Raw genomic sequence first — 25,856 nt, forward strand, 5'->3', positions numbered from 1 at the left:
CTTAACCTTTTTTTTTTTTCTTTTTTGGCTGCGCCACACATAATGAGGGATCTTAGTTCCCTGACCAGGGATGAACCCATGTCCCCCTGCAGTGGAAGCATGGAGTCTTAACCACTGGACCACCAGGGAAGTCCTCACTTAACTTCTTTATAAAGTGATCTCTGGCTACCGTGTCAGTGGATACTAAAAAATTTTTTTTACTACCAAATTAAGATCTTTAGCTACTCTCTCTTTCCCTAGGAGAGCCTGGCCATTTTAAACCTTCAATTATTATTTCTATCACTTGGCCATAGTCTTTCCTCTATAACTAACTATCCACTGAATATCTTCACCTAATCTACCACTCCCTTACAATAAAACTTTTATAACACTTCCTCCTCTTCCTTCCCCAGATTAGGACCTCTACATTCACCCAAGGGACAAAACTTAGTCAACTTTGGTCCTTATTTAGCAAAGAACTATCTACTGAACTCACTACTCAGTTTGATATTTTTAGTTGATACTGCAGGCAGACCTAGAAGTATAGCTTTTCCAGGAATGTCTTGTAATAGAACAGAGGCAGAAGAGGTTGAGACAGGAAGAGGTTGAGACTGGGCAATGAAATCATGTACCTGTTCATTGCCTAACTTGTCCTTAATTACTCTGACTCACATGGTTTTGGCCTACTTCACCTGGCATGCTAACCACCATCCTACTATGCCTTCTCATAACTGTAATAAACTAATTTCCACACTTATATTTCACTCCCATAATAATACAACAGCAGGTAGTTGCCAACTTTAAAAAAATCTTATTTAAAATAATCCACATATTAACTACTTTATAGACCCTGTTTACCACTCTTGGAGTTCCTATTACCACTCATTAAGAAGCTATCATAGAAAAAAATTTTGTTGACTCTAAGGAAGTTCAGGAGTAAAAGAGTAAAAACAAAACAAGAGGAAACATGTCTCTCTAGGAGGGTAAAAGGGCTATATCAGTCATTCACATACCAGTTTGACTCATTTAGCTTCCATTTCTTAAACATCTATTAAGCACGGCAATAGGCATTTTACATATAACTAATTTAATTCTCACATAAGATACCGTGCACCACAGATATGTTTTAAATAAACAGCACTTTGGCTTCTACCGCCACAGACTTTAATAAAAGAACATTATAAAAAGAGTCGCAGTTGCAACTCGGTCTTGTTGCAGTATTTACTATAAGGATACTGTGAAATATTTTTCATTTTACTATACATTTACTACATATTTACTCCACCTGTATGAGGATCCACTATAAAAATTTTATTATCAGAAATAGCTGGCTTTATCATGTTAATTAGTATAATTAAAAAACAAACATAGTGGTGGGGACAAGAAAAAACTATGGCAGGTGTAATTTCCATTATTTACATTCAAAGTGATAGAAACAATCTTAATTTTGTTTTTTAAAAAAAGGAAATAAAAAGTAAAAATCTGAATATGTTTATTTAGCTATATGCTGAAATAAACTATACTTGTGAGTTACAAACTTACGTGGCCAAAAGAGCAACCAGCTTTGTGTCTCCTACTATGACCGGAGGCTATGATAATGACGACCTTCTTTTACATTTAGATAAACTCTTCTAAAGCAACGGCAATTAAAGAAAGTTGGATTCTGAAATTGCCTTTAACAGATTGGAATTTTAAATGAATTTCCTTCATCAATACCCAAACTGTATTTTACATGGAAAATACCTTTTTTGAAGGGGCTCCGGTGGATGGCACGTCAATTACAGAAGATGTATTAGTGTAGTTTTGTAAATAGGATCCATCTCCAGGACTTGGGGTTTCTAATGGCAAAATCCCAAAACTGAGAAGAGGTTGAAATCAAGGTGTCAAAAAGTCATCAAGGCATATATAAAGCAGCAGTATACTTAAATTAGAAGGTCTAAAAGGAAGAGAATGGCAAATCAGTCTTGGGGGCATTGAGGATCTGAGGGGCAGATTAAAAATAAGCTGTGAATGTAGACTATTCCACCCACCATAACTAAAATTTAAAAAAAAAAATCAAGAAACTAAATTGAGCAGCAACTACTGACTCAGGAGATTTATTAGAAACAAAGAAGAGTGGCTTTGTAAAAGCTAAGATCCAAATTATCAAATTACTTCAAATTCTTGGAATTTATGGGATTTAGACGCTATTACAGAGAAAATGTCTCCAGAAACCAATGAACACATCTGTGGATTCAATGAGTTTTGTAATCTCATGGTCATACTATTTTAGTAGCTCCCTGGCCCTGGGACCCAACTCATTGTCTGTTTTAACATATAATTTTTTATTTTGATTCTTTTGGATATGTATCCTCTGGGCTGGGTTCCTATATTTATACATACATATATTTCTGATAATTTGACAAAATATTTCATATCAATAGGTGTCAATTCTTCCTTCCCATTTTGGAATACAGCACTTTAACAATAACCACTGCTGTCACTCTGATTATTATCATAAGCATTCCAACATTTTAAGAGGTTCACTGATGCACAGCCATAAACACAATATTTTTTTAATTCATACACCAGCTGAATAAGGCATGCTTTAAAATTTTCTCCAATATTTAAGAAGGAATTTTTATCACAGGTACTGTATTTCTATTACTTCATTTTCTGAAAATGGAATAGGTTCATTATTGACTTATTAAATACCTCTATTTCCATAATGATTTATAAGTTGCTGTTCATATTAATTTATATTACCAATACAGGAATTACTATATGATCATTTAATATTACAGCACATTTTAAAGTATCTTTTATTTGTCTTACCTTGGGGTTAATGGGCTAAGAGCAGCTGGTCCTCCTAACAAACTTCGACCAGTTTTTGGTTTATTTTGAACTTGTTTAGATAATATGGAAGTTCCTGTTCCAAGAGGGACAGTATCTGGTGAAATTACAGCTGAATCAATATAAGACACTGAAGAATCTGTATTCAATGCGTACTTTGAATTGGAAGATTCTAAATTCAGTCTGTTTAATTCCTGAAACAGAAAATTTCTACCATGTCATTTATGATACATTATTTAGTTCAGATCATTGTTTTTCATTTTCACAATATTTTGAACACTAGTGTATAATATACTTACAATTGTGTCCTGGGGTGTTTCTGTAAGAACTGTCTCAGGCTGTCTGTGAGATAAACTATGATTAGATACTAGTGTTGTGCAAGAGTTGGGCAGACAGCTGCTGAAGTTCTGTAAAGATGTTAATTTAAATGTTTGGTCAGGATCTGGCTTTTCACCTGTGAAGGGGAAAAAAAAAAGTTTGCCTCTGAGGAAAGGAAGGTTAAATTTTTTTTTCAAGCATGCATAAATCAGTGGAAATAAGGCCTTATCCAGAGTTTTAAAGTTCTTCTGTCTGTTTCAGTGAATCAGATTTATCTCCCAAAAGCCCATCCATCAATTTATTGTAAAAGTTTACCCCTAAGATAAAGCTGTAAATTCAGGAAATAAACTAAACCACAATGACACTGACTTTAAATATAATAAATCATAGGAAAATGCAGATTTCTGTGTTTGTTTTAAAGCAGAAAGCAACTAGATCTCATTTTGCTCAAGGTAAGGAGTGAGGGTGGAGAGGTGAAACCCTGTAGAAATCATAGTAAAGTTTTGAGCACTTCCATGTAAAGACACAGCAATGTTTTAAAATGATCCTTCATGCATCTTGGAACATATATACTGAGACACTCTCCCCCCATATTATCCAGGTCTTATTTATAGAACAGTTTCTGCTCTAGGCATTCTATTAATTTCTTTTCTTACCCAGAATGCTATTTTGGCTAGTGTTATGCTCACAATACAACTCATTCTAGAGGACACAAGAAAGGGCACATTACTCCTGAAACATATGATTCTACCTTATTTCTTGTTCTCAATTTTAAAAGCCCTTAGCTTTGAAAAATACTTTTCTTGTGGATAATTTGTATCACTCTCCAAAAATTAAGCAGGGGAAAAAAAAGAGGAAGAAGAAATGGGAGAACCCTCCCGTAGCCACCTCTACAAGCTTACCTATTTCACATAATGATTCAAAGGGGGACCAGAGGAAAGGATTTAAACTAAGGCTCTTTTGGTAACATTCTGATCCTTTGGCAAGCCGATCTGTCTTGCTGTAAAGACAAACAAATAGATTAGACAAGCTATAAAACCTAAAACATCTATTACAAACAAACTTTTCATACAGAAAATTAGGTAAATCTTATATAAGTTCTGAGAGTACTCTTCTAGATTCTTTCTTAAATTATCAATTTCTCCTTCTTACCATCCTCCAATCTCTATTATTTAGGGCAGTTCAAGTCAAAAGTCAGGTGAAAGCAAACAGAACATGAATTGAAAGGAATGTTAACAAAATAAACAAGCTATCATAGCCTTCTTAAATACTATATTGCTTTTAATTTCCTGTTGGATATTAGAATTACTGAGGACATATGGAAAAACACCCAAATATTTCAGTCTTATTGTTGATTTTAAATATAAATCCCAGTGGTAATTTTGAAAGTGACTTAAATGCTTTAAATATAGCATATTTAAATGATCAGATTTTTTAACAAAGTAAAGGTGGTAGCTCTTAACTTAAAGGAAAATTCATGTTTCTTTCTAAATTGGGTATATAAAGGCTTACATTTAGAATATAAACAACATTCTTGGGACCCTATATACTTGAAACAATCTGGAAATTATCAGAACAGCATTGTTGCCTCCCTAGCTTTTATTTTATTTTATTCTTAATTTATTTATTTATTTATTTTATTTTATTTTTGGCTGCGCTGAGTCTTCATTGCTGTGCACGGGCTTTCTCTAGTTGCAGCGAGCGGGGCTACTCTTTGTTGTGGTGCACGGGCTTCTCATTGCGGTGGCTTCTCTTGTTGTGGAGCACGGGCTCTAGGCGCTCAAGCTTCAATAGTTGTGGCACGTGGGCTCAGTAGTTGTGGCTCACGGGCTCTGGGGCGCAGGCTCAGTAGTTGTGGCACACGGGCTCAGTTGCTCCGCGGCATGTGGGATCTTCCCGGACCAGGGCTCGAACCTGTGTCCCCTGCATTGGCAGACAGATTCTTAACCACTGCGCCACCAGGGAAGCCCCTCCCTAGCTTTTAAATGGGGGAAGATGGGATTGAGGGTTAGTGAGACTTGTTGGAGCTTTCAGGTTAAAAAATACTATTCACCTGGTCTAAGGTTGAAATTCTTCATTATCTAATGGAAAAAAATTAAGATACAGCAATTTTTCCAAAACCCTAAGGTTTTATAAAGGACCAGATGGCATCTAACCAAGATTTTCAAAACAACCCTCAAATGAAACTATCAGTTAAAACATAATCTGTTTATGTGCTGTCAGTGTATCTCAGAGAACTGAAAAGAAGACCCCCTTGGGTAACTATATATTGGTGTGCCTTACTTTCAAACTTTGCAAGTGAATAGAAACTAGAATAAATGATGTAATAAAGACAAGAAAATACCACTAGTTGAAGACTATCTAGCTTCCCACATTTGCCTAATTTGACCCAATAAAAACACAGACAAAGAAGGAAGCAGGAGCAGGAGGCAGACTTTGAGAAAACGTAAGTTTTATCAGTCTACATCTAGGATTGCTTAGATGAAATTTCTTAAAGGAAAAATAGTTGTAACAAGAATGATATAATCATTTACCATGGATAGAGGGGTAACTTAAAAATAGGAAACAAAGGGCTTCCCTGGTGGCGCGGTGGTTGAGAATCTGCCTGCCAATGCAGGGGACACGGGTTCGAGTCCTGGTCTGGGAAGATCCCACATGCCGCGGAGCAGCTGGGTCCGTGAGCCACAACTACTGAGCCTGCGCGGCTGGAGCCTGTGCCCCGCAACACGAGAGGCCGCGATAGTGAGAGGCCCGCGCACCGCGATGAAGAGTGGCCCCCGCTTGCCGCAACTAGAGAAGGCCCTCGCACAGAAACGAAGACCCAACACACCCAAAAATAAATAAATAAATAAATAATTTATAAAAATAGGAAACAAAGCAAAGACATAAAAAGAGTATTTTTTGAAAGTAATAATTAGGAGTGGAAAATGTCAAATCAATGCTCAGGAACTTTTTTTTTTTTTTATTAATTAATTTCTTTATTTATTTATGGCTGTGTTGGGTCTTCATTTCTGTGCGAGGGCTTTCTCTAGTTGTGGCAAGCGGGGGTCACTCTTCATCGCGGTGCGCGGGCCTCTCACTATCGCGGCCTCTCTTGCTGCGGAGCACAGGCTCCAGATGCGCAGGCTCAGTAATTGTGGCTCACGGGCCCAGCTGCTCCGCGGCATGTGGGATCCTCCCAGACCAGGGCTCGAACCCGTGTCCCCTGCATCAGCAGGCAGACTCTCAACCACTGCGCCACCAGGGAAGCCCAATGCTCAGGAACTTTTAACATAAGGCCATGAAAAGAAAAGTACAGTGAAATCTCAATGTTTGATCTAAACTAACTCATGTTATATAGTCCCCTCATTGCTTATATAACTAATTATGGTTTGTCTATTTCTTTACAGATTTTTTTTTTTTGATGTGGACCATTTTTAAAGTCTTTATTGAATTTGTTACGATACTGCTTCTGTTTTTGTTTTGGTTTTTTGGCCAGGAGGCACGTGGGATCTCAGCTCCCCGACTAGGGATTGAGCCCGCACTCCCTGCACTGGAAGGTGAAATCTTAACCAACGGACCACCAGGGAAGTCCTCAATTTATTTATCTTTCATGTGTGCTCTCTTGCAATTGATTATAAGCTTTCTGAGGATAGGAAATTAGATTTCTCATTTTTATATTACCTCTTTCCTGTTTTCAATAGCCTCGCCCCCTTGCTTTGCTTGTACAATATATCATAAAATACTTTTACTAATAATTTTTAAAGTTGCATTGAGCGGGCTGTATGAATTACTTAAATGGCCAGAAAAGTGGTGGACAAACTGATTAAGCAAAGATAAAATAATCTATTCAAGAAAAAATATTATGAAAATGTAAGAGGTGATCATTTGTGATGAAAATCCTCTTCTCCAGTATTATGTAAATTATATTTTCTTTTTACATTAGCAAAAGGTAAATTTTCTTAAACCTTTGATAAGTTGCCAAGGCTGATTTTTATAATAAGCCATGATCTGATTAATAGACCATAAAATAAATGTTAAACTAAATGTCTGCTAAGAAGAGATTAGATATACACACACATGCACACACATGGATAGATACTGGTATGTATAAATATTGGGTTGGCCAAAAAGTTCATTTCGGATGTTATGGAAAAACCTGAACAAACTTTCTGGCCAACCCAATAACATAAAAGTTAACTGGGGAAGAAGCCAGATGTGGACTTACAATAATCAAATCTGGGAGACAGATCTCTCTATTCAATAGAGAGATAAAAAGGGGGAAAGATTTAATAAAATTAAGCTGCCTGGAGTGCCCCAACTTTAGACGGAATTTTTTAAAAACTAAAACTCTGAAAGAAGTTTCCCAAAGAATTGGGGTTAAAAAAAACTATTTAAATGGCACTGGGAAGAAATAGGTTAATCTAAGAACCAAACTTAGTATCAGTTGTGTCTTAAAGATGCAAGTCTCATGTGCTATTGTAGACAAAAAGACCAATGAATTGTCTACATCAAAATACTGGAGATAAAAGATAAGCTAACAAGCTGTAGCTTCAAAACAATAACACATGGGTTTCTAGATTATGGGGTGCAACTTTGGTCACAAGACAGGTGTATGATGACTGAAATGAAGCGCCAGTTTTTGAAGCAGGGTTGTGCCCCATTGGATACTTAACCCTTTAAACTTTATGATGAATAAAAATAACCCATCCTTATTCTCTGAGGAAGGGGAAAAACCTTCCTTCTTCATGGTTAGGACTTGATAAAACTGCACCTTCAAAAACTTTTAAACAAGTGAACTTGTTTTAAAATAATTAGTAATATATATAGCACTTTTGTGATTTAACACTTTCCCTTACTTTGTTTTATTAAATAATGTTATATAAATGATATCACAGAGTATGTAAAATTTTGAAATTGGCTTTTTTCACTTGCCATAATGCCCTTGAAATCCAAGTTATTATGTTTATCAATAGTTCGTTCCTCTTTATTGCTGAGTAGTAGTTCATTGTATGGATGCAGTTTTTTTTATTCATTCACCCACTGAATTTGAGTTGATTCTATTTTTGGGCTTTAATAAATAAATCTGCTATGAACATTCAGTACAAGTACCATTTTACATTCTCACCAGCAATGTATGAGAAATCCCATTGCTCTGCATCCCCATTAGCACTTGATATTGTCAGTACTTTTAATTTTAGCCATTTTAATAGGCATGTAATAGCTTCTAATGGCAGTTTTTATTTGCTTTTCCTTAACGGCTAATGATTTGGTACATCTTTTCATGTGCTTATTTACCATTCACATACCCTCTCTGGTGAACTGTCCATTCAAGTATTTTGCCCATTTTCTAATTTCTAATTTTCTTATTATTGAGAAGTTAAAAGAAACAAAAAAGACTCTTCTATCAAGTCTTTCCTAGTTACCATCTTACCTCTCTTCTTAACTGTGTAGAACTGATTATTCCCTCATTGGAACAGAATACTGCTCAAATTTTATCATAGCACTTAAATTGTGATGAAAAAATTTATTAACTTTTGTTTACTACTTCTTTCCTCCTACACTTTATTATAATAAACCTTTGGGGGATGGAGAGGAGGACAGGGAGTTATTTATCATTCCTAGTGCCAAGTATGGTGTGTAGCCATAATAGGGGATGGATCTCAAAGTGTTTTGAACAAATGACAAGAATCGTAGTTGCATGAACTAAATCCATTACTGCAAGCCCTTCTATTAAGATAAATGAAGACATTGGTATTATATCTCTACTTACTCCTGTTCTCAGAAGAGTGGTGCCATCTGAAAATGAGCCCCAGATTTCAGCCAAATAATTTATTCTGTTCCAAAAGATATTTTCAAGGTTTCTAAAAAAACTGCTATTCAAACTAGCCTCAATTTATCTTAAAACAGATGCTAACCTAGTTCTTTAGATAAGCAATCCTCAATCATTTCTCCCACGTGCAACAGATGACATTTACACATGAAATGCCCTCCCATGGGCAGTTGAACAATTCCTGTTACCTAATTACTCCCCAACTCACAGTATTTCAGAATAAAAATCGGTGAGAACAATATTATCATAGTGATAACTCTGAATTCATTCTCACTTGCTTTTAAGAGACTTAATTTAAAATAAATGTAAATAAATTTTAAGACTATTTGTAAAATCATTATCATTTCAGCTACCATCATAGGAAATTTGTCAAATTCATTATGACATACCAGATGGGAACTGTATTCTTTATTACTGAAACATGACTTCATGCCTCTTTCTAAGGAGCAGTGGTGATATTTAATATTACAGAAAAAACTTCACTCTTTGCTTCTTTTTCCTCGGTAGGTCACATGAAGATATTCTCCTCACCCAAGGTAAAAAAAAAACCCACATGTGCACTCAATTGTTAGGTAGTGCTGCTGTAGCTGTTTATCATTAAAGCAAAGTGGACAGTCATAGACAGGATCGAAATCTCTGTTTTACAGGTTTAACAAGATCATGGAACTACAAGACTGTGTACTACTCAACCAAATGCTATTTGATAAACACAGATCAACATAGTGTTTTTTTAAACCACAAAGCATTCTAGTACTGGAAACAAATTTCTGGTAATTTGAATCATTCTTACTTACCAATATACATGTCCCAACAATGAAAGAGTAAAGCAAGCTGAATCACCAAACTCAGTAACAATATCATCATGGCTTTTCTGCTTATTAAACACTCCACCAGATAAGATCTGTTCCCCTTCTGCAAGCCTTTAAAACACAAATTTACAGATTTAAAAAAAAAAGTCAATATAAAAAGCAGTGTGTGTAAAGACATTCTTCATTACTAATGTACCTCTTACTATGGAGACAAAGTAAATCTTAAAGTTTCAGTCTTACTTTTAAAAATAGAAACAGTTACCTTTAGTCTCTGTATGTACAAATCTAGTCTGAGCAACATACACATTACTCACGTCAAAAGAAACGGCAGACTATTATACTGGGGGAAAAATATGAATGGTTCTTCATTAACAGATGTGGTGGTCCTTCTTAGTTCTATAATTCCTTGAAGTAGGAATTTGCAAGCAGGTTAAACAAGACTAACATATTAATTAAAAACTGCATACTTAATGGCCTCATTTATTTTTAGGTTTACAAATAAAACTTGAATAGCACTTCATCTCTATTTACCAATTATGTTTTCTTGATATAGAAAATTACAAATGTTCCCCAAAGGGAAAAGAAATTTGCCTGATTTCACTATATATTTTTAGCATATCAGAGTTTGTAATGGTTTGTGTTTTAAAGTTTTTTCCAAATCATCATGTGGAAACTCTCAAGTAAGCTTACATAGTATATCCTAAACATAAAACTTGGTATCTAAAATTCTGTTACTATCAGTGGGACTTTTTAAAAACTATAAATATTTATAAATGGGATAAGAATGTCTAATGTAAGAACTGGCTTAAGAAACTGGTAAATTAAATAAGTACATTTTTAAGAATTTAACATTAGAATCTTTGGAGTAGAAATAATTCAATAACAAATGTCTCAGAAATTTTATATATATTTTAGCTAGCTTTAATTTAAAAGTCACCAATTAGACATTGGACAAATAAAATATTTAGCAGACTATGGAGACTTTATGAGGTTTATTTGTATTCTCTCACTGTAAATCTACAGACTAAATACAAAGGCTTTTACAATTATCTGTTTAGTCACCTTTACCATTATTCCATTTCTCACAGCACAGAAAACAGTTTGACAGAATACAACTAGCTAAGTCTCTAGCTGCCTCCAGATTCAGAATATGGACAGCTGACTTGGTTGAACTGTACTGTGCAAAAGAAATGTTCTCCTGAATCTGCCTCCTTGCTTCAAAGGAGTAATGGTTCCCAAACAGAATGATCTTGAAAGGCAAATAATTACACAACTATCTAGACACAAGGAAGCATTAATCTCAGATGAACTGGTAAGTTAGGTTTTCAGGCTTATTCCAACTGGTCTAGCAATGAAAGCAAAGGAAAAGAAATAACACTTAAGATCATTTTAGAAAATGACTGGAATTAGTTATAACTTAGGTTTCTCCAGAGTTAAATTCTATTATTTATACCATAACAATGAAATCTCTCCATAACAAAATAATAATGCCATAAGCAGCAGTGTAAACATTTCAAAAGTTACTGAAATAGACAAACCTCTACTATTAAAAGAGGGGAGAAAGGGAGTCAGTCAGAGTTTAATCCATCAAAAGAATTTTATCTAGAATTCTACAGTGTAAGTAGAACAAATTAGATAGAAAAGATTTAGAAACTTACTTGCTGAGATCAACACAACATTTTGCAAGCAGGTATTTACATTGCGGTGTAGTACAACTGTGTCCTTTCAAGAGTCTATATGCTTTATATGCCTTTCCTGAGCGGTAATAACAGGTTGCCAGTAAAAACAAGGCTTCTTCTGAGTGTACTAAGAACACACACACAAAAAAAAATTGTCTATTATTCAGTATGTTGAATGGTAATCATTTTTATCTACCAATAGGTAAACAAGTTTAGCAACAACAAAAAAAATCAGGCATGTTATTTAATACAAAAAACAATTTATTAATTCAAATTTGAATTAAGGAGAAATACTTTTCTGATAGAAAAGTTAGTTCCCCAAGGAACCAAGGAAATAATATTCTGATAGAAAAGTTAGTTCCCCAAGGAACCAAGGAAATAATACAATGAAGAAAATCGTAGTATTCTCTGTAAATCTTTAAGAAAAGCAAACACATGCACACAACTACCCTTAAATAGACTACCAGAAAAGCATCTTGTTTTTATGTAGTATTTTTCTAATAGACTCTTTGAGAGGACAGAAGTCAAATTTCATGAGAGGGAAACTCAGGGTTATAAACCTAATTATCAATCTGTACATTAAAAAAAGACCAGATTGGAACACAAGTAAACAAACAAAAAAAACAACCCACTTATTTCTAACACCAAATATACACTAGAGTATATTCAAGATAATTTAAGAAAAAGGAAAATAATTTCTAAATTGTGAATACCCACACTATTTAAACACTCAATTGACAGACTTGACACTTGTCCAGTAACAATAATTAAACTGCTCTTTAATGGCAAGAGCTGAATTATTTATCAACCTCTTTCCTTTTCTTTACATTAGAAAATGCCTTAGTTAATGAAATGTGGCAGTTTTCCCCTTATTTACTCTCTTCCAAACTGACCATCACCTCACTTCTATCCTCACAACCTCCCAACCAATCCAGATAAGAGTTTTTTTTTTCTTTTTGGCCACGCCACGTGGCATGTGGGATCTTAGTTCCCCAATGGACCAGGGATCGAACCCGCGCCCCCTGCAGTAGAAGCGCAGAGTCCTAACCACTGGACCTCCAGGGAAGTCCCCAGATGAGAGTCTAGAAAGGTAACAATAAAGGGGATAGAAAGAAAGAGGGAAAAATCTGTTCTGTGCTTCTAAAAATGGGTTATGTAATAATATCATGGCACTGAGGGGTCATGTAAGCCAGTGGTTCCCGAAGTGTGGTCCCTATACCAGCATCAGAATGACTTTGGAGCTTGCTAGAAATGGAAGTTCTTGGGCTCCATAATAGCTCAGACCCACTAAAATCAGTAATTCTGGAAGTGGGGACCAGCAATCTGTGTTGTAATAAACCCTTCAGGTGATTTTGATGCATGCTAAAGTTTGAGAATCACTGTTTTAAAGTACAGATAAACTTGCCACATCTTCCTGAAAAGTTAACTCAAAGATGTGGGATAAAAAAGTAATTTGAAATTTTCCTGTTATAAAGATTTTCCTTTTTCTTTTCTTTTCTTTCTTTTTTTTTTTTGCTGTTGTTGTTGTATGTCATGTATGTGCAAGCAAAACCCAACAGAACCTTTCTTCTCTGGTCCACTGTATTTTTCACGAAACCCTAGTATAAAAAACAGTGTACAATAAATGACATGCAGTAAATGATAAGAAATTTTAGCATATATGTGTTAATAGGATCTACAGTAGTATCTGTGATTCAGAAGCAAAAACATGAATGAGGAGCTCTATTGCAGTGGGAACAAACTGTTAATTTCATTGAAATACAAGTGCTAATTTACATAAGTTAGAAAGTGTGATTTCTTATAGATTTTGCAAAGGCCTAGTTTCTTGTCATCTAAAAAATTAAGCTTTTAAAAACTAGTTATTATACCAATAAACAATGGCTCCCAAAAACTAGTTCAACTTTCAGCTATAAAAATGCTTTATTAAATGTTTGTTTACAAACACTTGATTATGTTTAGGCCCATTTTTCACTGTAGTAAAATTCCCTAATACTGAAACTCCTCTTCTTACAAACAGGTTAGGCTTCAAATATAGGTTAGGTCATTTATTATAAGCCCAAAATAAGGGAGCTTAAGCTTGCATCCTTCAGGGACATTTCCATCAAATGGGAAGATGAATTAGTCCCTCAGTGCTTTTAAACCATAAAGATACCAAATATTGTGTGTGTGATTTTAGTGTCATACTGCAACTACTTTTTTGAAGTGTGATGACTTAAAAACTATATGTTTAAGTGAGATTATAGATTGGAGGTTTAAACAAATCTTAAGCTTAATGAAACTATAAGATAGTGAAGTAAATCCAGAACAACTTGAAGGGTTGTGAAACACATGGAGAGACATGCGTGGTTTTTGAGGCTTCCCAGAAATAACTTGACAGCCCCAAACATAGCTAGTGAACCAGCAGTAAGTGGCTATAATAAATCTAAAAAAGGTAGACTACTGACAAATAGATTTCATCTGGAACAGTAACACCAACTGACTGACAGTGGCTGCCTCAAGCGCTAAACTCAGAAAAATTCTAAGGTTGATCATGGCTTTGCCAGTAAGTGTGCAGAGATCAAAATAACAGGATCTGGAAATAGTTATAGATGTCTGCATGACATTTATTTGCCATCCTTTATTAACAGCCTTAATTAAAATATGTGATTGGGAATTATATAGTGCATAATATACAACTGGCCCTCTGTAGCTGCAGGTTCTGCATCTGCAGTTGGTTGAATCTGCAGATGCAGAACCCATGGGTGGTCCTGAGATGGCTGTGTTTTATAAACAGGAATAAAGTAAACACTGATTCCACAAAGTCACTCTTAAAGTAATACTGATAAATCAATCATGTACGAGTTAAATTAAGGTACATCCATGTGATTAAACACTCTACAGCTGTCAAAAAAAAAACTGACAAAGATTTCCAGGATGCATTGTTAGATGAAAAAACAAACAGGAAGTTACAGAACAATACTGAAAGTCCTCTTCTTACAAACAGGTTAGGCTTCAAATATAGGTTAGGTCATTTAATATAAGCCCAAAATAATTAAGAGGAGCTTAAAGCCTGCATCCTTCAGATACATTTCCATCAAATGGGAAGATGAATTAGTCCCTCAGTGCTTTTAAACCAGATAGACACCTCTTCTTCATGTTGGCTTATAATCTAAACGAGCAGCCTTTTCCAAAATGGACCAGTTTTGGTAAGACTTAAAAGTCTGTTGAGGTGAGTGTTCTCTATCTAGCCTTGATAAACTCTACAAATACCACAGAGAACTCCTTAGAGGTTAGAGTACTCTGCTTGCCACCCTGTCAAAAACTCTGATGTTATAAGTATTCAAAGGGCATAAAACCTATGGAATCATCTATGATTTGTGATACACATTTCATCTTTTTTTTTTTTAAGATTTTTTTGCTGTGGACCATTTTTTAAAGTCTTTATTGAATTTTGTTACAATATCACTTCTGTGTTTTGTTTTGTTTTTAATGTTTTGTTTTTTTTGGCTTCAAGGCACGTGGGATCTTAACTCCCCCACCAGGGATCGAACCCGCACCCCTTGCATTGGAAGGCAAAGTCTTAACCACTGGACCACCAGGGAAGTCCCTACACATTTCATCTTAATTATCTTTTAAGTTCTCACATCACCTACAGACAGTACAGCACATGGATTAGAGTAATGACCCTAGAGCCAAACTGCTTGAGTTCGGATTTTCACACTATCACTTATTAGCTATGTGACTTATTAGGGCAAGTTAACTTCTCTGACCCTCTGTTTTTTCATCTGTAAAATAAGGATATAGTGATACCTACTTCTAAGTACTTAGTGCTGTTAGAATTAAATGAGTTAATATATAAGTACTTTGGATAGCACCTGACACACAGTAAGAGCTCTAGGTGCCATTATTAAATTATTATTATTGACCTTCTCCTAAATTTGCAATACCTGAGTAGTCATCTGACGTTCATGTGGGGTATATATACATGACATTGAGCCACAAACTCAAGTAATTCCGTTTTCTCACTTTTTTTGCTGTTTCCAAATGCCTGGGTGCTGTACTTTACATACATGATTTGTTCCACCCTTCAGAGTCATTTCTGTTGTTGAACACTTCACCTACATATACAACTTCAGTATTTTAATACTATTCTTAATTTTTATTTTCTCTATATTTGTTCACATCCTAAACTTCAGTACTAACTGGTTTTATACTTGTTGTATATGATGGAGGTTAATATTTTTAAATACTTTGAAAATATGCTTGCAGTAAATGCACCACAGATAAGAGGGCTGGAGGAACTTTTAAAAGGCTCCTTGGGCTTCCCTGGTGGCGCAGTGGTTGGGAATCTGCCTGCTAGTGCAGGGGACACGGGTTCGAGCCCTGGTCTGGGAGGATCCCACATGCCGCGGAGCGGCTGGGCCCGTGAGCCACGGCTGCTGGGCCTGCGCGTCTGGAGCCTGTGCCCCGCAACGGGAGGGGCCGCGATAGTGAAAGGCCCGCGCACCGCGATGAAGAGTGGTCCCCGCACCGCGATGAAGAGTGGCCCCCGCTTGCCGCAGCTAGAGAAAGCCCTCGCACGAACCGAAGACCCAACACAGCCAAAAATAAATAAATAAATAAATAAAATAAAGTAGCTATAAAATTAAAAAAAAAAAAAATTTATAAAAAAAAAAAAAAAAAAAAAAAAAAAAAAGGCTCCTTAGTGTTTGAGGGGGAAATGGCAATACATAGGGAGAAAGCAGACAGCCAGATTGTACAGGGCTTTGCAAGCTATGTAAAGATTTAGGGATAAATTATTATAGCTATTATAGATCTCTAAAGGGTTTTGAGAAGGAAAGTAAAGAGAATGGGTTGATTTGGGAGGGGGAAAGGGAAGTGGCAGGAAAGAGTAAATATAGGAAAATCAGTTAGGAAGCTTTTCTACTAAGACTTATTGGTGTCAGATTACAGTGGGAACATTATGAATCCAGTTTTGCATGAATTGAGTTTGATGTATGTGATGCTTGCGTGAAACATGTAAGTTAATGCATTGAAATAGTTGTCTTGGATTTAAAAAGTTGGTTGGGAAGACCAGAGTCTTAATTCACTAACACCTAATGAAAATGAAAACTATGATGATTAAAAAAAATAGCATTGGGAGTTCCCTGGTGGCCTAGTGGTCAGGATTCCGGGCTTTCATGGCCGTGGTGTGGGTTCAATCCCTGGTTGGGGAACTGAGATCCCGCAAGCTGCATGGCACGGCAAATGAACGAATGAGTGAATGAATGAATTGAATAAATAAATAAATAAAGAGAATATTAAAAATAAAAACATCATCTTTTTCATCAGTAAGAATTTAACGATGACAGTAAAAGAGCAGGCCAATGGGCCAGATATCCTTTCTGTCCCCCCATGACAAAGTGAGTTGAATTTTTAGCAACAAGATAACATTTATCAAATTTTCCACAAGTAATGGCCTAAAAATGATACAATATGCCATAACTTTAGAAGTATTTGGAAAACTTCCCTCAATGATGACCTTAACATAACTGTGTAAGTAATTTTTTTTAAATGTTGCCATTTGCAGTCACATATTTCTGTGAGTTTGGGCTCTCAATATCATGGTTAAGACAGAGAAGAGAACCAGAAGCTGAACCTTTTACTCTGATTCAGTTCTCTTCAACTAAGCCCAATTTATGGAAATCACTATACTCAATGCAATTTCTACATCTGGCCCATTAATCACTAAGACAGGTAGAAACCTGGTGAACAATTCTTAGTTCCTTCATTTCTAAAATGGTAATAGCAATGTCTATGTTATAGGATTGTTGAAGACTAAATAAGGAATTAATATTAAGTACTCAGAGTCCTACTACACAGTAAGAAATCAATAAATGGTAGAATTACTGTTATTATTATTGAGCTGGGATAGTATCTGCTCCCATTGCACTTAAATTCTAAAATCTTCCCTCATAGAAATATAGTCAAACAGAGTAGTTAGGTTCTATGTTGAGAGAAACTAACAATGAGCAACTTTCCAAGTGTTAAGCACTGTTATCAGACACAGGTAGAAAGAGGATTAAACAGCTTTTTGTGGATTAATTTGGAATCCTGCCTCAATTCTATGGGAAAACCTGATCATCTAAATTTGAAACCACTAATTTGCAATCTTTTGGAACCTAACTATAATAAACTAGAAACTGCCTACCCTTTAATAAACAAATTAAAAAAAAGAAAGAAGTATAAGTCAGCAAAACATGGGGGCTGCCTAGGTATCAATGAAAATATATAAAAGTAGATTATCCACAATCAACCTTGCTTTTACATAATCGAGCAGAATAGGGCAATCTATTATATTACCTTCTTTCTAAGCCTCTCACTCTTCTAAATCTTTTCATTTGGATCTCAGACTTCTGCTCAACAGATCTTCCCTCACTTTCCTCAATGAACTCCTGTTCTCCCCTGAGGACCTGACAGCACTCCCAAAGGGATGCTAATTCCCTCCAATCCCACGGTAAGGTTGGTTTCCTCCTTGCTTCTCACAACTTTTTCCAAGCATTACCCTTTGTCCTTTTGTGAAATCTCTTCCTCCTGAGATTCATACCTTCTCCTTATAACTCTCAGTTACTAAATTCAAGACATTCTGCTTCATTAACGAAAGAATTCTGTACCTCATTCACGGTCTTCCTCTCCTAAGTTATTCTCATATATCTCCCAATTCAACTTCATCTGGACTTCCAGTACCTCTCTAAAACCTCTTATTTACCAATCCCTTCCTGTGTTAACTTTCCTATGTAGTTTACATTTCCTGGTCCACATCTTGTCTGTATTCCTTTTTTTTTTTTTTTTTAATATTTATTTATTTATTTGTTTATTTATGGCCGTGTTGGGTCTTTGTTTCTGTGTGAGGGCTTTCTCTAGTTGTGGCAAGCGGGGGCCACTCTTCATCGCGGTGCGCGGGCCTCTTACTATCGCGGCCCTCTTACAATCGCGGCCTCTCTTGTTGCGGAGCACAGGCTCCAGATGCGCAGGCTCAGTAATTGTGGCTCACGGGCCTAGTTGCTCCGCGGCATGTGGGATCTTCCCAGACCAGGGCCCGAACCCGTGTCCCCTGCATTGGCAGGCAGATTCTCAACCACTGCACCACCAGGGAAGCCCTTGTCTGTATTCTTAATGTTCTTATCCCTTGTCCCTTTTTGACACATGCCTAGCAAACCCCTAATATCTACGTTCTATGCCTGCAGTTGGGTTACTAAGCACTTTATTAGAGTAAAATCATATAACTGAGCAGAAAGGTTCCACTACTAGTTCATGCAGACACACAAAAATAAAACTTACCTACAATCATAAAAAAAATTAAAAATTTTGGTAAGTAATCCAATGGGAGGTTACTCATAAAGTGGGAAAACTGAGTTAAACACTGGAGTAAAAAGAAGGCAGCACTGTTTCTGGTTAAGAAGGCTTTAAGATAGTAAGATATCAGTACTTCCTAAATTAATTCATAGACTTATATAGGTCAGCACTGATCAAAATATTTGTGAAATTTCAAAGCAGTAGTAAAATACACATGAAAAAATTAAAGAATTTAAAAAAGGGTAAAGACTTCTTAGCAAAGAAAGAATTGGAAAAAAAATGATGGGAGATAGGCGTTATTAGATATTAAAAGACAATATAAAGTGTTCATAATAAAACAGTATGATACTGAGTTAAAAACAGAAAATTAACTGATGAAAGAGAGGCGAGGTTCTGGGGACAGAGCAAAACATTTTTTAAAAATCTAATACATGAGAACCTGTAGTATAGCCCAGGGAACTCCACTTTGCTTTACAGCAGAAACACAACAATGTAAAACAACTATACCTCAATAAAAAAAAAAAATAGGGCTTTCCTGGCAGCGCAGTGGTTGAGAATCTGCCTGCCAATGCAGGGGACACGGGTTCGAGCCCTGGTCTGGGAAGATCCCACATGCTGCGGAGCAACTGGGCCCGTGAGCCACAACTACTGAGCCTGCGCGTCTGGAGCCTGTGCTCCGCAACAAGAGAGGCCGCGAGAATGAGAGGCCCGTGCACCGCGATGAAGAGTGGCCCCCGCTTGCCACAACTAGAGAAAGCCCTCGCACAGAAACGAAGACCCAACACGCCATAAATAAATAAATAAATAAATAATTCTTTAAGATAAATAAATAAATAAATAATTTTTTAAAAATAAAAATAAATAAAAATTTAATATAAAACCAAGTAAGATACCATGTGGGGTGGGGTGGGGGAATTATTTAATAAATAACATGGACTAAATTAAGTAATAATACTATGATAAAATTTTTAAAGATATTTTATTTATTTATTTATTTTATATTTATTTATTTGGTTACATTGGATCTTAGTTGTGGCAGAAATTTTTAAAAACTTTTTTTAAACTACCAAGAACTATATGTTTATTGAGTTCAGAAAGATGACAATTTTCCAGCTACTGGAGCAATAGGAGAAAGTTTAAATGACAAAGCTGATGAGTTCAACTACATAACAATTTAAAATATCAGATTAATAAAAATCAATAGAATTAAGATTAAAAGGCAAAGAATCTGGAGCAAATATGCAATAAACAAAGATACAGCCACAGAAATTGGAATAAAATTAAAACAAACACTTGAGAAAATACCCAGAATCCTTCACAGTTATAAACATGCAAGACAAAATACCTCACAATTTCCAGTAAGCAAAAATACATTATAATGGTAAATCTGATATTGATAGGACTATGAAGGAAGTCTTACACTATTGGTGACACCTTGATTATCACACCTCTCTCTGCTGGGTTATCAACTGGGCAAAAAGTAATTTGTTGTAGAACTGATCACATCTTTTAACTCATAAATTCCATTTTAGAGTATATAACCCAAGGAAATGACTTAAAAGAAAAGCTGTACATAATCATCTATCTTAGCATCTTAGAAAGAGGATTATAATAATTAATGACAGAAACAAAACACACATTACCAGCTAATGTTTACTGAGCATTTATTACCATGCCAGAAGGCTGTGCCAAGTGCTTTAAATATACCACTTCATTCTTCAATTCTATGAGACAGTTACTATTATCTTTATTTTATACATGAGAAATCTGAAATAATCAGACATTAAGTAACTTGCCCACAGTATACTACTGCATGTTTAAGTGACAGGGTTAGGGTTTGTACTAAGGCTGTAGGCTCAAAACCCATGCTCTAAGCCACAGAATATAGACTCTAATAAAAAACCTGGGAAAAAATACCTAAAGACTGGAACATGATTAAGTAAACCATAGCGTAAAACCCAAAGCAACTCTACACAGTTATTAAAAGTAGCATATAAGGAGCTACACAGATACTCGGAAATATTTTTATGAACTAGTGTCAACCATAAAGATAAAACAAAAGTGATACCCAGGGGACTTCCCTGGTGGTCCAGTGGTTAAGACTCCGTGCTTCCAATACAGGGGCCACGGGTTCTATTCCTGGTCGGGGAACTAAGATCCCACATGCCGCGTGGCGTGGACAAAAAAAAAAAAGGAATACCCAGAATCTTGTTACAGTCATAAAAAGTGATGGAATTCTATATATTTTATTATTTTACAGTTCTATAGAAATGAATAGATTACAAACCTTCTGCATATAGTCGCTCTGCAAGGAAAACTGCATCTCTGAAAGCATAGTGGTTTAGTGCTTGCCATATAGCAGCCTGTAAGTGGAGGAAAAAGAACATAAATATACAAACATAGAGAGTTTCAAGGTAACTCTTAGCACAGAGCCTTGCATATAATACTCAAATTAACACGTCGAATTTAAGTAATAAAACCTCACTGCCCACAGTGCAAACTCCATAACGTATTAGATAAGGCTCTTCACTGTATGGCTCCTAACATATCTGAATTTACTCCCTCAACTCCCCATGAACTTTTAGACCTCTGTGTCTCTGTACTTCCTTTTCCTTCACTGGGGAATGTGGGCTCCTTCACCTACCTCCTCTTATAAATTGCTCATCCCTATAGACCCAGCTTAAATAATATCTACTTCATAAAGCTTTCTTCCTCATCCCTATAGACCCAGCTTAAATAATATCTACTTCATAAAGCTTTCTTCCTCATCCCTATAGACCCTGCTTAAATAATATCTATTTCATAAAGCTTTCCTCCTCATCCCTATAGACCCAGCTTAAATAATATCTACTTCATAAAGCTTTCTTCACTGGAGAGCTCTAATATTCATTCATTCAATAAATATTTACTGAGTGTCTACTGTGTGCCAGCACGTTCTAGACTCTAGGCACACAATAAATAACATAGCTTCTGTTCTCACAGAGTGCATTTTAGTGTTACTCCTGTCTAGATCAGTGGCTATCAACCCCTTCTTGTGGTGCTCTACCTCAAATCCACTGAATCACAATCTCTGGAAGCTGGGATTGAGTTTAGATATCCTTATTTTTCAACCTTTTTACTGGTAAGCATTCAGGGTTCAGAACGATTCTTCTACTTTCTAGGTAAGCAGTTCTCTCTCCTTTTATAGTATACTCTTTTGAAAAACTTATAAAAGCTATGGACCTCCTCCCCAGAAAAAAGCACATAGACATATATACAGAAAATGTGTATACAGTGTTTGGGGTTCACAAATATCTTGGTTCACTAAGAATCACTGGTCTAGCTGATGGGAGACAGTATTAGAGCCCAATACATAAAAGGTGTTCAATAAATATTTATGGAATTCAATTCAGATACTTGAAAGGGGAAGAGACAAGTTACTGACCTAGACACGTGCTTTCTCTTTTGCATATTAGAGACTACAGCAGTACTAGTGCCTTGAGGAGCACTGCTGCTGCCAGGACTAGGAGAGGTACTCCTCGTTTGAAACTCAAAAAGTCCTTCACCATACAAGGTCAGAAACGTTGGGTAAGTATACATGAAATAACAATTGTACTGGTAAATCAATTTGCGTAAGTTATGGATTTAAAAGATTTTAATGGGCTGGTTAGTGAATCTAACCATCATTTGTAGAACTGCACATAAAGAAAAGTACCTAGGGTCTATCCCCTCTTTCCTAGTCCCAGTCTGTAACAGAATCTTCCTTCCTGTAAACTTTTAGTTTCCTAAGTGGTCTTTCTACCTACAGGCTATAATGTAATCCATCCTGTCCCAGAATTCCTCAAACAAAAACATCATCACTGCTAAACATGAGACAATAGTGAGAGGCTTGGGTTCAAATTCATGTTCCATGACTTACTAGTTCTGTGTCTTGGGCAAGTAACAATGTCTCTTAAGACTCAGTCTCTTAATTTAAAACATGAGACTCCAATAAAGTACACAATGGTTCCTAGCACATAGCTAATAATTACTCAATAAATTTTAGCTGCTGCCCTCATCGTTATCACTATCATGTCTTCTTCCCTGATCAAAACTTGCTAATGATTCCTCTTGGATAGCCCCACAAAGTTTACACAATAAACATCTGTAGAATAAAGCTCCATCAGGCCCTAAACATCAGCTGTATTTTCATATTTCAGAGTCTTCACCTCTGTTTGGGCTGTCCTTTGTCTTTAACTTCTATCTCCTGAAATTTGTCATCCTTTCTTCAAAATTCAGCTTACATGGTCTCTTCCTTTCATGAAGCCTTCACTGATCTATCCCATGCAATATTAATTACTCCATCCTATGAGGTCCTAGACAATTTTGTTTATACTTTTAAAAAAAAATCAGGCTTTTTATTAGATTTGGTTATATTATTTGGTTAACTAGGTTGCAACTTGTTGCGGGCAAAAGCCAGATTCTATTTTTCTCTATAATTCCCTGGTTATTCTACTTAACTAAGTTATTTCCTTAGTTATCCTAGATAACTGTCTTTAAACATAGTGAATGCTCAATAAAGTTTGTTGAATTAATGTTTTAAAACTCTGAATCTATTTTCCACTTCCTGACCTATAAACTTTTAGTAACCCAATCTGGAGGTAAAATATAAGATATTCTTATAAACATGATTAAAACATTAATGTTGGCAATATAAAAAAATACAGGGCTTCCCTGGTGGCACAGTGGTTGAGAATCTGCCTGCCAATGCAGGGGACACGGGTTCAAGCCCTGGTCTGGGAAGATCCCACATGCTGCGGAGCAACTAGGCCCGTGAGCCACAACTGCTCAGCCTGCGCGTCTGGAGCCTGTGCCCCGCAACAAGAGAGGCCGCGATAGTGAAAGGACCGCGCACCGCGATGAAGAGTGGCCCCCGCTCGCCGCAACTAGAGAAAGCCCTCGCACGAAACGAAGACCCAACACAGCCAAAAATTAATTAATTAAAAAAAAATACAGAATAACATCCAGCTGTTTCTTCCTTGATACAATAAGCAAAACATTATAAAGGAACGAAGAATCTGATAAGGAGATAAGGGTCAGTCTGACCGAGGGGTTGGAATACATCAGGTTTTGGGGCAATAAAATCTCTCAGTGGTGTGATCTATAAATACCTGGAAGATAACCAGATTTTTCTGGTAAATGGCAGCTGAGATCATGTCTCCGTACTACTTAGATCATTTTCCTTATCATCTTATTCAATATGCCTACCACCTCTGAAACACATCATTCATCCATTTGGTAAATATTTATTGATCATCTACTTTGTTTGCTATATGATCCTGATTGCAGTTAAAAAAAAAAAAACCATAAAAAACTGAACCAAGTTGAGAAAATCAAGTTCTTCAGGTAGGCTGCACAAAGCCTTCACATTTTGAATTTTCAGGTCTTTACTGACAATGAGAAATTATAAGTCAGGTATTATTCTACAGGCACCTATCTGGTCATTGTCACTGTGCTCACTGTGGTTTTGTTTTCTTATCAAACAGTCAGGAAGCTGAACCTCTGAACAAAAATATGTGGTGTTAGCAAGGAGTGAATATAATAGCAGGTTTTAAACACTACAGAATCACTGCTATCTAATCTATATTTCCTCTATACTACAACACAGCAAAGAGATAGATAAAAGGTAATGCGATAAACTGTGTTTTCCTCAGAGAATTTCAACATTTGGATAGAATAACTCAAAAAAACAGTCATTCAGAAAACAACAGCTAAAGGGTATTCAAACCTAATTTGACTCAATTATTTCTTGAATACTTAATATGATCTCCACACCTCAATCCAAGGCAGATAAAGATCCCTCGGACACTAATCTAGATGACCAAGTCAATTCTCTGAGCTTTAGCTTTAATCATCTGTAAAATAAGGATAAAAATACTTACCTCTGAGATAAGCCTAGCACAGTGCCTGGCTAAATTCTAAACCCCCAAAAGAACTGATCTGGCCTTCTGGTGTTCTACCAGATCATATATGACCTAGGGTTCCGAAACTATGCCTATAGGTATCTTTCAAAATGATACTCATTTATTTCATTTTATTAAAAAAATTTTTTTTAATTAATTTATTTATTGGCTGCGATGGGTCTTCGTTGCTGTGCATGGGCTTTCTCTAGTTGCAGCAAGCGGGGTCTACTCTTCGTTGTGGTGTGCAGGCTGCTCATTGCAGTGGCTTCTCTTTTTGCAGAGCACGGCCTCTAGGTGCGCGGGTTTCAGTAGTTGTGGCACACGGGCTTAGTTGCTCCGAGGCATGTGGGATCTTCCCGGACCAGGGCTCGAACCCCTGTCCCCTGCATTGGCAGGGGGATTCTTAACCACTGCGCCACCAGGGAAGCCCAAAATGATACTCATTTAAATTAGGCAACTGCAGTAATAATGAAAGGAAGAAACTTAATAAACATTTACTTTTTTTTTTTTTTTTTTTTGGTGTGGCATGTGGGATCTTTGTTCCCCGACCAGGGATCGAACCTGCGCCTCCTGCAATGGAAGCACAGAGTCTTAACCACTGGACTGCCAGGGAAGTCCCCTAAACATTTACTTTTAAAGGCAGACCATTTTTTTCCCTGGATTACTTTAAGAGTGTCTTACTTAGCCCCTCTGAATTCTTTTCTACCCTATGATCCATTCTCTCCCTATGAGCTTTTCACAAGTCAGATCTGATCATATTACTCCTTTGCTTAAAATCCTTCAGTGGCTTCTCATTGTTCTTAATGATAAAAGCAAAAGCCACCAAACTAGGCAGTGTGGTATAGTCTGTACCTACCTCTTCTGTTCATCTTGTATCATATTTTCTCATGCTTTCCATGCTACCACAACGACCTTCTTTCAGCTCCTCAAATCTGCCATGTTATCCTTCTGCCACAGGTCCTTTAAACATACCATTCATTTTGCCTGGCACACCCCCTCCTTTCCTTCAAAATATGCAAATTCTAGTCATTCTTTGGACTTCTTTCCCAGGGAAGGCTTTTTTAGGACACCCAGATGAAGTTAGGCATCCTTATACACTCTGATGACACCAAGTACCTTTCCTTTGCAATACTTCTCACTGTTTTAATTTTACACATATTTAGGAGAGTATGTGAGTAATGTCTTCCTCACT

The 25,856-nt window shown here is 36.3% G+C and overlaps 1 protein-coding gene across 7 annotated transcripts in view; it reads right to left on the minus strand.

The window, feature by feature from the left end:
* The window catches only part of CDC27 (cell division cycle 27), a 58,549-nt gene that overhangs the window by 25,916 nt on the left and 6,777 nt on the right, over positions 1–25,856 (minus strand). For all 7 annotated transcript variants that reach the window (XM_007175817.2, XM_028164911.2, XM_028164909.2 and 4 more), the window contains exons 2-8: positions 21,031–21,106; positions 11,409–11,556; positions 9,736–9,861; positions 4,032–4,129; positions 3,111–3,265; positions 2,794–3,005; positions 1,723–1,837 (exon numbers count right to left, since the gene is read on the minus strand). In XM_007175817.2, the coding sequence (XP_007175879.1) occupies positions 1,723–1,837; positions 2,794–3,005; positions 3,111–3,265; positions 4,032–4,129; positions 9,736–9,861; positions 11,409–11,556; positions 21,031–21,106 (930 nt within the window). The remainder of the gene's footprint in view (positions 1–1,722; positions 1,838–2,793; positions 3,006–3,110; positions 3,266–4,031; positions 4,130–9,735; positions 9,862–11,408; positions 11,557–21,030; positions 21,107–25,856) is intronic.

The sequence above is a fragment of the Balaenoptera acutorostrata genome, chromosome 20 (genome assembly GCF_949987535.1).
Source record: "Balaenoptera acutorostrata chromosome 20, mBalAcu1.1, whole genome shotgun sequence".
Lineage (NCBI taxonomy): Eukaryota > Metazoa > Chordata > Mammalia > Artiodactyla > Balaenopteridae > Balaenoptera > Balaenoptera acutorostrata.